General features: G+C 40.3%; 1 protein-coding gene across 1 annotated transcript in view; it reads right to left on the minus strand.

The window, feature by feature from the left end:
- Positions 1-12337, minus strand: part of anos1b (anosmin 1b) — a 37980-nt gene that overhangs the window by 8806 nt on the left and 16837 nt on the right. The window contains exons 3-7 of the mRNA XM_034531334.1: positions 7334-7396; positions 6380-6587; positions 5335-5519; positions 3526-3655; positions 475-568 (exon numbers count right to left, since the gene is read on the minus strand). Coding sequence (XP_034387225.1) covers positions 475-568; positions 3526-3655; positions 5335-5519; positions 6380-6587; positions 7334-7396 — 680 coding nt within the window. The remainder of the gene's footprint in view (positions 1-474; positions 569-3525; positions 3656-5334; positions 5520-6379; positions 6588-7333; positions 7397-12337) is intronic.

Here is a 12337-nt window from a genome sequence, read left to right on the forward strand (position 1 = left end):
CAAGTCATCAAACACAACAACACACAACATGCATGTAAATGAATGTGTGGTAATAAAGTAGAAGGAAAGTTTATCAGTAAATGTTTTTCTAACATTGATTGCCAGTAAAATAAATGCAATACTAGTTTGCCAACTGCTTTTAATGTTTGGTTGTCTACTTTCATCCATTCTATATTCAGTATGTGCACACAGTTCAACATCATGTCGAACAGAAGCTACAATTTAAGTCTTCACCTCTATTATTAAATGTTTTTATTGGAATATTGCAGCTGAACTGTATCTGACCTTGTTTAGAAGGTTAGGGATGAACTGTAATTATGCAGCTACGCCATCAGCATTGACCATCTCCTTGACCACATGTTATGACTGACTGCCCATAAGGGTAGCCTGCAGACCTGAAAGGATGCATATAGCTACTGATCCAGCAGGGAAATCGCATTAATCTATCAAATCCTATTTCCCATATTGAGATACCTCTCTGTGAGCTGGGTGCCGGGTTTTGAAGCCGTCCAGTCTAGAGTTTGGTTGCTCACTCTGACACTTATTGGAGGTTCTGGAGGTGAAGGGTCTGCAGTGAGAGAGATAAATGCTGTTAAGAGAGAAATGGCAGAAATGATCATCAAAATAAAAATAGTTGTTGGTACTGTTCTCAGCCCTGGGTACTGCCTGCAGGTAAGAGCTTCTCTTCTGGTGATTTGGGAGGTAGACATTCAAAGGACAATAAATCAAAATTAAACGAAAAAAAAGAGGAGAAGACATCCCCTGTGAAGATTATATCCTGAACCTGTTTGTCCCAACTGTATCCAACATCCAATACCAGGTCATCTACTGCCCCTACGGCAAGGAAGCATATATGGATATTTAGACTAAGACTAAGACTAATTTGGGTTAAGATCATGATTCCTACAAAGCAGATGCCGTTCACCAGCTTGAATGAATTGTCTAATAACTCAATGCCTAATTTGTTGCAGCACAGCAAAATAGAGAAGCCATTCTGGGGGGTAAAGGAGAATCTCTCTCTTCCTCTTAGTCTCATTCAAGTCTACAAAACCAATTAGATTTACAGCATCAAAGGTGAGCGATACTGGAGAAGCCTGAAGCCGCCCTTTCCAGTAGCTACCACAACACAAACCAAAGGCGACCTCCACTAGTCCCTGTTAGCCTCGCAAGATTAAATCCTGAGGTTGCTGCTATTTGAACACAAAATGTATCTGATTAGAACTACATCCCCCATGCAGGCCTGACCCAGATGCAGAGATCAAAGTTAAGGCAGCATAGTAGGTCTACAAGACCTGGCCCGTGTGTGTGTGTGTGTGTGTGTGTGTGTGTGTGTGCGTGTGTGTGTGTGTGTGTGTGTGTGTGTGTGTGTGTGTGTGTGTTTGTGTGTATGTGTGTGTGTGTGTGTGTGTGTGTGTGTGTGTGTCTTTGGAATAGGCAGGGTGCATCTCAATGTCAGCAGTAGAAAAACACAGAGTCTTTTTGTTTATTTTCAATCAGTGAATTTTAATTTTCAGTTTTCTGAATCAGACCTTCCCTCGTAATTACTGATGGCAGGTCCTAAAATCTGAACAAATAGGAAAGGGGATATGACATTCAGATTATCTCTCTGGTTAACATCAGGTCACAGTGAAGGAACTCCAACCATCCTGACATCTGCAAACGTCCTGATCTGTGACCTCTGACCTCCAGCCTCTGACTAATCAGACCAATGGACTGGAAACACAAGACTCTGACTCTTTCGAATGTTGAAGTGTGTGTCTTTAACCTTTAACCCTGGCCCTCAAAATACACACACACACACACACACACACACACCCCTAGAATAATAATTTTATATTTTGGGATATAAGCTTACTTGCTTTCTTCAGTTAGATAAGCAGATCAATATCATACTAATTTCTGTCTGTTATGATGCTATAGCAGTCAGTTAGCTTAGCTTAGCATAAAGACTGGAAACGGGGGGAATTAGATAGCCTGGCTCTTCCAAAACCCACCAACAACGACCTCTAAAGCTCAAGATACATAAGAAATCACACAGACGCCTGTTTTGGGTGTTGAAGGTAGATTTCTGTCTTTATTACGCGAACAAGTACAAAATACATAAACTGAGAATAAATTATGTTAGTTTAGTTAGAAACTAGAATTTTTGGCTGCAAAAAAATAAAATTAAAAAAAAGAAGCTTTGCTCTCACCTTTGTTGATTATATTGCTCTGTTTTGTCAAACTCATTTTAAATGTAGCAGCACTTCACTTTGTTTTCATGTTATTAGTGTTGTGCATGTAACGTTACAAAGTGGGGCTTCATGTCAACACAGCAGCCCTCCATGTCATTCTTTAAAAAATAAAAATCCACGACACTAACAACATGAACAAATTTAAAATAATTTTGACAAAACAGAGCATTATAATGTCAACTTAACTCGATGTCCTCTTCAAGGTAACCTCGTGGCTCATTCAGCAGCGTATGTCCCGCACACTACGTCCAAACTCAACTTTAGCTTTTCGTTTTGAGAGCAATGTTTTTTTTATATCTTTGATTCACAGCCAAAAAGTTTCATAAGCAAAAATAACACATCATTTATTCTCAGTTTATATATTTTTACGAGAAATTGTCTCTCATAACAATAAAGACACAAATCTACCTTCCATCCATTAGTGATCTTCTAGTAAAGCAAAAGAACATTTAATTTTCAAGGCACTAAATATTGTTTAGAATATACAGTATGTTGATAAATCAGGGAAGTCGTGGTTTGTCTGCACCGTAACAGATTTATGTTTCCTGATTTCTTTTCTGTTTTCTTTACATTGTGGTTTGCTAAACATGACATTGCTTCCAGATAGACACATACATTATACCCTTAATCCTCCTATCGTAAAAGTACAAAGATATACGCTGGCTTATATACAGGCAAGAGAAGTGTAATTAGATATAATGGACAGACATGATAATCTACTAATCTAACTCTCAGCAAGAAAGCAAATAAGAGTATTTCCCAAATGTCCCATTCATTATTGCTTTAATATGTTGATGTGCCAAGTTTCAGTACAACGTGGAGCAACTTGTATATTCTCTTAACTATATTACATTAGAAATTCTACTATTTGGTGTTTTGTTGAAGGCGGTGGGAAATGGTATCTCAGAAACCTCTTTATAATCTCCCATAAGTGCACAACTGATAAAGAACCTTTTTCCAAAGCTTGGTCCAACCTGAAGTCATTATTCAAATGCGGACAAGCGTTAGCCAATCATGGCAGGGAATTCATATCCCTAGCCAATCCTGGCGCAACACCAATATGACCTAAGTCTGCTAAGCATTAGAGCTAATACCTCCTACAGTGTGTGTGTATGTGTGTGTGTGTATATGTATATATATATATATATATATATATATATATATATATATATATATATATATATATATATATATATAGACAATATATATTGTCGTGTGTGTGTGTGTGTGTGGTCACAGACCTGCAACAGGGATTTGGCAATAGAGCAAGTTAATACTGTGTTTGTACTACCTTTACTGGAGATGTGGTGTTTGCTGGGTGTGGTGAAGCCTCTGCTGCCGTGGCTGTTCATGGCTGCTACTCTGAACTGGTACCAACGCTGAGGCCTCAAATCTGACAGAACCACATCTTCAGAAAGCGTCTATAAGTACAAACACATCACATATAACAATGACAATGTGCATGACAGAGAAAGACTTTTGTTCAAATGCATTTTTATTTAATTTCTTCATCCAACCAATACAATTATACATGATTCATGACAGATTTAGAGATTAAGAGTAACTTAACATCCTTGAAACATTTTCTTTTTGCTGACCTCCAGTGGCTTAACCTCTTATTTTATTACAGTGATGTGCCGGTGATCTCCATGACACTGTGATATTACAACCATCAGTGATGCTGGGTGTGGTCACAGGGGAAACAGGCTTGAAATGGTCAACCAGAAAGGGCAGCAAAACACATCTTTGAGGGTAAGATACAGAAAATATCGATCCTTAGGGGACAAAAACTTGAAAGCCTTTACACACCAAGTCATGAATACGTTCACACAGAATGTGAATATGTGCGAATCTATTCAAATCTTGTCTTGAAAAAAGTGTCTAAAATGTGCTGGTATGAATAGTTTTGATGCGTAATATAGTATTTCACATTTTTGTGACGTTACTTTGACACACACCCAGTGTGTATAGGCCTTAAACTTCAAATCTTGATAAACAGGTATTTTTTTCTCAAAGAGCACATGAACTTCACATTTTTAAAAGGAGTAGTTTTATATTTTGGCACATACACAAAATGTTCTTCTTGCTGAGTTTACTGAGATTGGTACAAACTACTCTTGTGTCTATGCTCAGCTGATTAGCTTAGCTTAGCATAAAGACTGGAAACAGTTACCTGGCTCTGTCAGGCAGTAAGACAATCTGCCTATCAGCACCTCTAAAGCTCACTAACTAGCTGTAGCTCATGGGGAGAGTGGTCGTTCCGTAACCACAAGGTAGACGGTTTGATCCCCGCTCCTTTAAGACGTACATTTCACAACTTAATGAGGTAGAAAGTCAGATTGGCATTCCATCTTATAATGGTGAAATTAAATGATTTGCCAAAATGATGGTTCAAATTGCTAAAGATTCACATGTTTTGTCTCCCTGACAGTGCAAATGTAATCAACTGCTTAAAATCTTCTCATCCACACACACACACTCACACACACACACACACACACACACACAGCCATCTATTTAAGTCTATAATGAGCGTTCAGTCATTCAGAGTCAGCCGGTGGAACGACTGTGGCTGCCTGTGGTTCCTTTTTAAGCTCTGCTTATTTACCTAACCTCACACAAGCACACACACACAAGCGGACATACGGTGTGTGCACACACACACACACACACACACACACACTTACACACACACACACACACGTACGGTTTACCCTGGCAGAATAGGAGACTGGCTGGTTTAGACAGCAAGGCAGCAGACTGATGAGGTGGAAACAGAGTCTAACATCCATCTCCATAGTTGAGAAGTTTCATCATTCAAGGCAAATTGAGAGTTATAAGTTAAAGATATGTTACAAACTTTGTGGCGCTGTTCCACTGTTAAAGGCACAGGGAACCATTTGTATAGCTTCAATGACTGAATCAGTTGACTGTTACAAGCTATCAGCTTTTTTACATCAACTATTATGCTCCACTAACGTAGAGATGGTGATAAACAGAATTAGCTCTTTAAATAAAAGATGATTTAAAATATGAATGTCTCGCAATATCCCAAACATTCTAATCCTCAATATAAAGGAGTGAAAGGTGCAGTAGTTACCATGGCAACAGTAGTCCAAGGAGAGGCATGGTCTTCACTTGGATGAATCCCGATGTTCCAGCGGGACTGCAGCATGTAAACGACCGGCTCCACGCTGACATTGAACTTTGACACCCACACTACCTTCACGCGACCCTCTGAATCCTCCACGAAGCTCATCTCTCTGCGAGGCTTCAGAGGAACACCTGGAGGAAATCATGGAAGTATTATTGAAAAGGAAAAAACAGGAAAGAAATCTACATCACATCATATAACCCAAACTGATTGTGAGATTGATGGTCTGAGGATGAAAGTCTTCTTGTTGAACATTTTTTACAGATTTTGTGATTGGTGGGACTTGTAAATAAAATGACTTGACTATCAACGTAGTGACATTCGGAATAGGTGGTGGATTAACAGGTTACACAGGATGTCTCTAACACCATCATACCAAATTACTGGAGAACACACGGGATATAGTCAGTGCTTTTCAAACAGTCGAGTCACTTTATAAAAAATATTACAAAATTGGTAAAGCAAAATCTGTCATCACTCAAACAATATTTTCTTTGTGTTTAATTAATATAGCAGCCCAATCTTCATTACATAAGCGTCTGAGGCAGTCTGTATTCCTGACTAGCTCCATGTAGACTTGAGCTGGAGCTTGTAACCACGGCGGGGCCGTCTGACACTTCATATGCAGTCAAGCAGGCAATAGATAAGGATCTTTATTACATTAAATTGCTTTCATTTGATTTGGCTGACACTTTTAACCAAAGCAACTCACAATAAGTGCAGTTAAACACCAAAGGAACAAGAGCTAGATGTCATGAAATATTGGAAACAACAAAGCATGGCCAATGGCCACACATCAGCTGACAGAGATCGTTTCTAATAGCCTGGTTAACCAATGATCAACACCAGCACCGGTACTATTAGCAAAGTGTCATGCTGATTGAAACAATCAAAAACAACTTATTTAAACAAGTTCTCTCCATTAGTGCAGCAACCTCTCATAATAAAGCCCACAAGATGTCACAAACAAGTCCCAACCAGCCTTCTTTACCTTTATATAAATTGGCTGGGGCTTGGCAAGTGTGTCCACAGCTATTAGAGCAGCATTTCCTGGGGGAAGGACAATGCTGGTCTAATGAGCAGCTCTCCACACAGGCTGCAGCGAATCCGGTGGCTCGCTGAGGCGGAGGGCAGTCCCCCTGACGAGACGACCTCAGAGAGGTCAGAAACTCCCTGCTCGTCACACACTCGGTCTGCTTCTGAGAGAAAGAACAGGGGGGGAAATGCTATTATTACAGTTGACACACAACGGAAATAATCTGTAATGTATAAACACACACTCGAGGGCAGAAAAACAAACAGCAGAGGTGAAAGTGTTTCCTTGGGTAAACTCCTACTGACTCAGCCTGGTCTGAAAGGGGTTTGTGTGTGTGTGTGTGTGTGTGTGTGTGTGTGTGTGTGTGTGTGTGTGTGTGTGTGTGTGTGTGTGTGTGTGTGCGTGTGTGTGTCTGTGTGCGTGTGTGTGCGTGTGTGCGTGTGTGTGTGTGTGTGTGTGTGTGTGTGTGTGTATCTCTGTGTCTGTGCACTTGGCTACAGATCATCAAAATGTAAACACAAGCTTTGGCTAATATCTCTGAATTACCCTGTGTTCTCAACCAGTCAGCCATCCAGCCAGTAACATGCTTCAGCTATTGTGATGAAAAACTAATCTGAAGACCGCAGCGGCTGGCCTTACAAATAATAATTTAGGGCCCCATACACACGCACACACATTATACACTCATAACTACAGCACACTCACGCATATACATTCAAAAGCTCACAAATATGTTATTCATAACACACATAAGCTTCCATAAACACACACAGGAATGCTCATTTATGGCATTCACAGTCAGAAAACAGCTTCATGGTGCCAACAAAAGCAAGTTTCTGGTGGAGGAGTGACACACACACACACGCACACACACAGCTATACACTATGCGCTCTTTTTTTCTGTCTTACCTCACAGGACTTTGGAGAAAGCACCTTCCTGGTTTCCCACAGTTCTTTGCATGGCTGGAGGCACTACACATAAACAAACAAATAGAAATAAACAAAATATGAGGCTTAAAACACAATAAAGTAAGAGTTTCACAATCCACCCTTGTTTCATCACACATGAGAAAATCAACACCATCTTAAAACATTAGTTACGAAAATATACGCATTTGCTTTCTTGATAAAGAGTTAACTAGGAACCCAAATCCACCGACTAGCACCTCTAAAACTCACTAATTAAAACTTTGTATCTCGTTGGTTTAATTTAAAGTAATCAGCTGGAGTTTGTTCTTCGCTGTAAGCAGTCGCTTTAACAAATTCTGTAACATATCACCCCTTAAAAGAAGAAATTGTTGTTTATGCATTAGACAGACAAGATATAAAATGTTCTAAACGCAGACACATACGAAGGTGCAGTGAAAGACAGATTGTGTCAGTAGGCTAGTAGCTCTGTTTCCAGTCTATGTACGAAGCTAACAAGTTACTAACTGCAGCCACATATATATATAAAGGGCACTTATGAGAGTAGTATTGATCAACTCTACGCCAGAAAGTGAAAACAAACATATTTCCAAAACTGTCTATTCCTTTAAGTAGCTGAGGTTTGAAGAAATACGACAAAGAAAAAAAGTGTAAGAAGCAAGAAAAAAATGAAGTCAGAGGGTTTTACATCTGCAGAGCTCAAGCAGGTTGGAGAAACAGAGGAAACACACACACACACACACACACACACACACACACACACACACACTCCTCAGGCACACATGCACACACTCATCTGGTTTGCCACCTCAGTGAACTGGTGAATGATGGCTCTTACCAAATTAAATCCAGACAACATATAAAAACTGCGGTTTCACCCCAAACCTCCTCCCCCGTCCTCTCTCACTCCCTCCGTCTGTCTCCCTCAGCTCCCCGGTGTGCCTGGCTTCAATCATTTCTGCAATGTATTCCATCTCACTGATTCCAGGGGAACAAACAGAATCAACAAAAAAAACGTAAAAACCACTGTTGAATTAAACGTGTTCTTCAAATAGGCCCATTTGCAGACTGATTGCTGTGAACACTGTTACGATTATCATCACACATGAACACTGCATTAAAACCATGTCAAATGTATGTTTATGTTTAAAATAAGGGACACACTGGGATTAATAGGATTCATTTAGCATTGACAAACTAAAGACAGGGAAGCCCCATGTGCTGGTTTCTTAACCTGTGGGACATAAAATGCCGCCTCAGCGTGAAGCATGATAGCTGTTTAATGTTGTATTATCGGCTCATTTCATTCAAGTCATGGAAGAAAAAGTTTGGGTTAGCTTGAAGTGATACTCTACTGAATATTAAACACTCTGTAGGCTTGAAGTGTGGCAGTGAAAAGGTTGTAGATTGATTCTCCACAGGGCTGTATAGTCATCTTAGAATTGTGTAGAATACAGTAGATTCCAAAAAAACCTAAATATGGAGGGCAATGACTGAAACACCTACTCCCCTGTCCTTATGCATGTCCACTATGTTCAAAACACTCACATTTTTACTGAAATCAATGTCTTATTTTTTATGTGATTGTATAACTTAAACTGTGTGGGTCCTATTATCTCAGCTTCTTATGTAAATTGTCTGATATAAAGGTAAACAAAAATATATGAGTAAAGCTTTGCTGGCTATTACGAAGCTTACAGCCTACGTCGTCACGCTTGTTCTAATAGTTTATGTGTAAGCACACACATGTCCATTAATCTGCTAACTGTAGAAGCCAGCTAAATATATGATTGTATTCTGTAAAATGTTGATATAATAAGTTAGTTTTTGTACACTAACAGGGGTCCATGGAGTCTGTGTGTGTTTTGATTTTTGGTTTGTTGGATGAAGTGGCAGGAGGGAGAAAAGGACTGGGGCAGCTCTCCTTCTTCCTTCTTTGACTGTATTGACTCTCTATCGCCTCGAGAGATACAAGTGATATTACAAGACAGGACGGACCAGAGCTAACTGGTAACTGTTAGTCTGCTTATTTCAGTCGATACAGATGTATATATAGTATAGTCTGGCCAGATCTTACACATTGCAACTTTAACTTTTCTTTTATCCCTGTAATTTAACTTCAAGGAGTCTGGGTATGAGGAGGCAGAGAGATAATACAAGAGACACACACACGCACACACACACGCACACACACACACACGCACACACATGCACGTAACCAGATCCTGTAGTGTGATGTGTTTCTTTAAGGAGCTCTCGTGGGTCTCTTCACTCGACCACTTGCTGCTCAGGTTGTCAGAATCTTCTTAAAAACACCTCTCTCTCACACACACTCACACTCACACACACACACACACACAGTACCCCCCTTTGCTGCCACTTTGATCAGTTACAGACATGTTTAATTTTTCATACCCTCCCTTGTTTCTCTCTCGCTATTCCTTTCCATAATCCTCTGTTCTGTCTTCACATTATCGCTCCTCTTCTTCCCCTCCTTGACCTCTAATCATCTCTGTGCTGCCTCCTTGCTTGCCTCACCTCAACATCTTTCCTTTCCAAAATATATATTCCCCACTGCAATGTTTATATTCGACCTGAAACTGTACATTGTTTGAAGTTTACACCCTGCACAACATCTGTGTACAGCTACACCGTCAGGGGTAAACTATGTCTTGATGAGGTGAAGTTAGAATAAAGATCTGTTTTTGTAAAGGTACAGTGGTTAAAAGATCATCTTCATCATCTTCATCTTCTTCTCAGCTTCTTTCACTAATGCTAATAGGGCCTATTCAATGCGAACCATTTTCATGTAACATAGTGGTTTTACTTAAGTAATAAGTGTAAGTATTTAATATTTGTACAAGAGTATATACATTCAATAGGATAGAAAAGCAAGAAAAGGAGGGAACGGGGGAGTCGAAGCGAATGGATTGAAGCTGAAAACACGTGCGGTACGTGGCAGACACCTCTCTCAAATATTACTTGGATGTTGTAAATCCCTGAAAGGTACATGCGCTATATTTGTGTAAAAGGAGCTGAGAGACAAACGGACACTTTTGGCCTTGAAGGCGACATGATGAGTTATGTGCGTGAGAGAGAGAGAGAGAGTGAGAGAGCGGTAGACACAGCAGAGGTCAGAGGTCAGAGATGTTACTGCTTAACACACCAACACACTGTAGCAACAGAGCCTGGATTAATGGCCGCATACGTGTCCGTTCGTGTCCACAGTTTGCATAGATATGTCTAATAATTAATCAATCGCACATATATATATACACACACACACCTCGCCTCTCAGCCGTCCTTTGGCCTCCCCTGCTGTTTTATGGCCTCACCTGCCACGATAGAGGGATGACAGCCACACTCAGTGAGAGGGAGGAGAGGAAATGGGCGAGGGAGGGGAGGAGAGATATGGTTTCAGAGTGGATAGAGGGGGGAGAGAAGTGAGTGTCAGTTGAAAAGGAGCGAAGAGATGAAAGACAAATTGTGAAACAGGTCCAGAGAAAAGAGAGCGAGAAAGAGAGAGAGAGAGACAAAGAAAGACAGCCACAGACCAGATGTGCTCACTCACACACAGTCACCAGTTCGTTCAGTGGGTGCCATGTGAAAAACTATGATTGTCCATTCATGTGTTCATCTTGTCATCAGTTGCTCAGTCTATTTTACATTGTCTAACATACAGGCCATGTGTGTAGCTTTCTTTAGTTTTGGTACAAAACACCAGTGCCGGTATTAACACCTTAATTTGACAAACCCGTTATCTATTTGACAAAAGAAACCAAACTTCTCAATTGTTGGCTGTAGAGAAGCTGTCTTTTTAATCAGTGTAAACAAATGGTCATGTCGTAGAAAAATTCGAGATTTGAAAATTCTATGCTTTTTGTGCCCAATATCAGGGTACCTAGTGTACAGTGTATATACAGTCTATGGTTTCACCACAGACTGTATATACACGGTACCATAGACCGTAAGACTTTAAGAAGTCGATGAAGTCATTGCAAACTCACATTGGTTTGTGAACTATGATTTTGAAGCCTCGAGTTCTGCATTTCGCCTAGTTTGGTTTTTGGCAATCACACAGTAGACATGCCTCGAAGTAACCTGCTTTATCATCTATTTTACTCTAAATGGGACCATAATTTACCAAATAAACATCATCCTTTATTGAAGAAGAGTTGAAACTAGCAATTAGGACCATAAACTCATGTTTACAGTGCTTAATGAGTTAATAAATCAAGTGAGATTTAGGATCCTTTTCTCATAGACTGCCATGCAATCAGACTCAATGGAAACAATAATAGTAGCTATGCTAATAGTCTGCGACTAATTCTGTTAATAAATATAATTGAAATTCTTTTGGACCAATGATGTGATTGTTCAGAATTTGTTTAGTATAGTATGTCAAAAGGGATTTTGAGAAAAAATAGAGTTTCTAAGATTGCAATCCATTCATCCATCCATTTTCAATACCGCTTATCCTCATTAGGGTCGCGGGGGCGCTGGAGCCTATCCCAGCTGACATAGGGCGAAGGCAGGGGACACCCTGGACAGGCCGCCAGTCCATCGAGGGCACATGTAGGGACATACAACCATTCACTCTCACATTCACACCTATGGGCAATTTAGAGATCAATTAACCTGCAGCATGTCTTTGGACTGTGGGAGGAAGCCAGAGAGCCCGGAGAGAACCCACGCTGCCACGGGGAGAACATGCAAACTCCACACAGAAGGACCGCTCCGACCGGGAATTGAACCCGCGGCCCTCTTGCTGTGAGGCGACAGTGCTAGCCACTACACCACCGTGCAGCCAACCCAAGATTGCAATCAATATTTGCAAATATCTAATAACTATAGTGAATATCAATCAAAATGTAGCTTTTACATGTATACGTTTATCATTTCACCTCTTCAGGCTTAAGTTAGTCAATAATGGTCACACTATTGCCTCAAAAGGAATTCATTTGTTGGTTCAGTGCCACATTCAGT

The sequence above is a fragment of the Cyclopterus lumpus genome, chromosome 4, assembly GCF_009769545.1.
Source record: "Cyclopterus lumpus isolate fCycLum1 chromosome 4, fCycLum1.pri, whole genome shotgun sequence".
Lineage (NCBI taxonomy): Eukaryota > Metazoa > Chordata > Actinopteri > Perciformes > Cyclopteridae > Cyclopterus > Cyclopterus lumpus.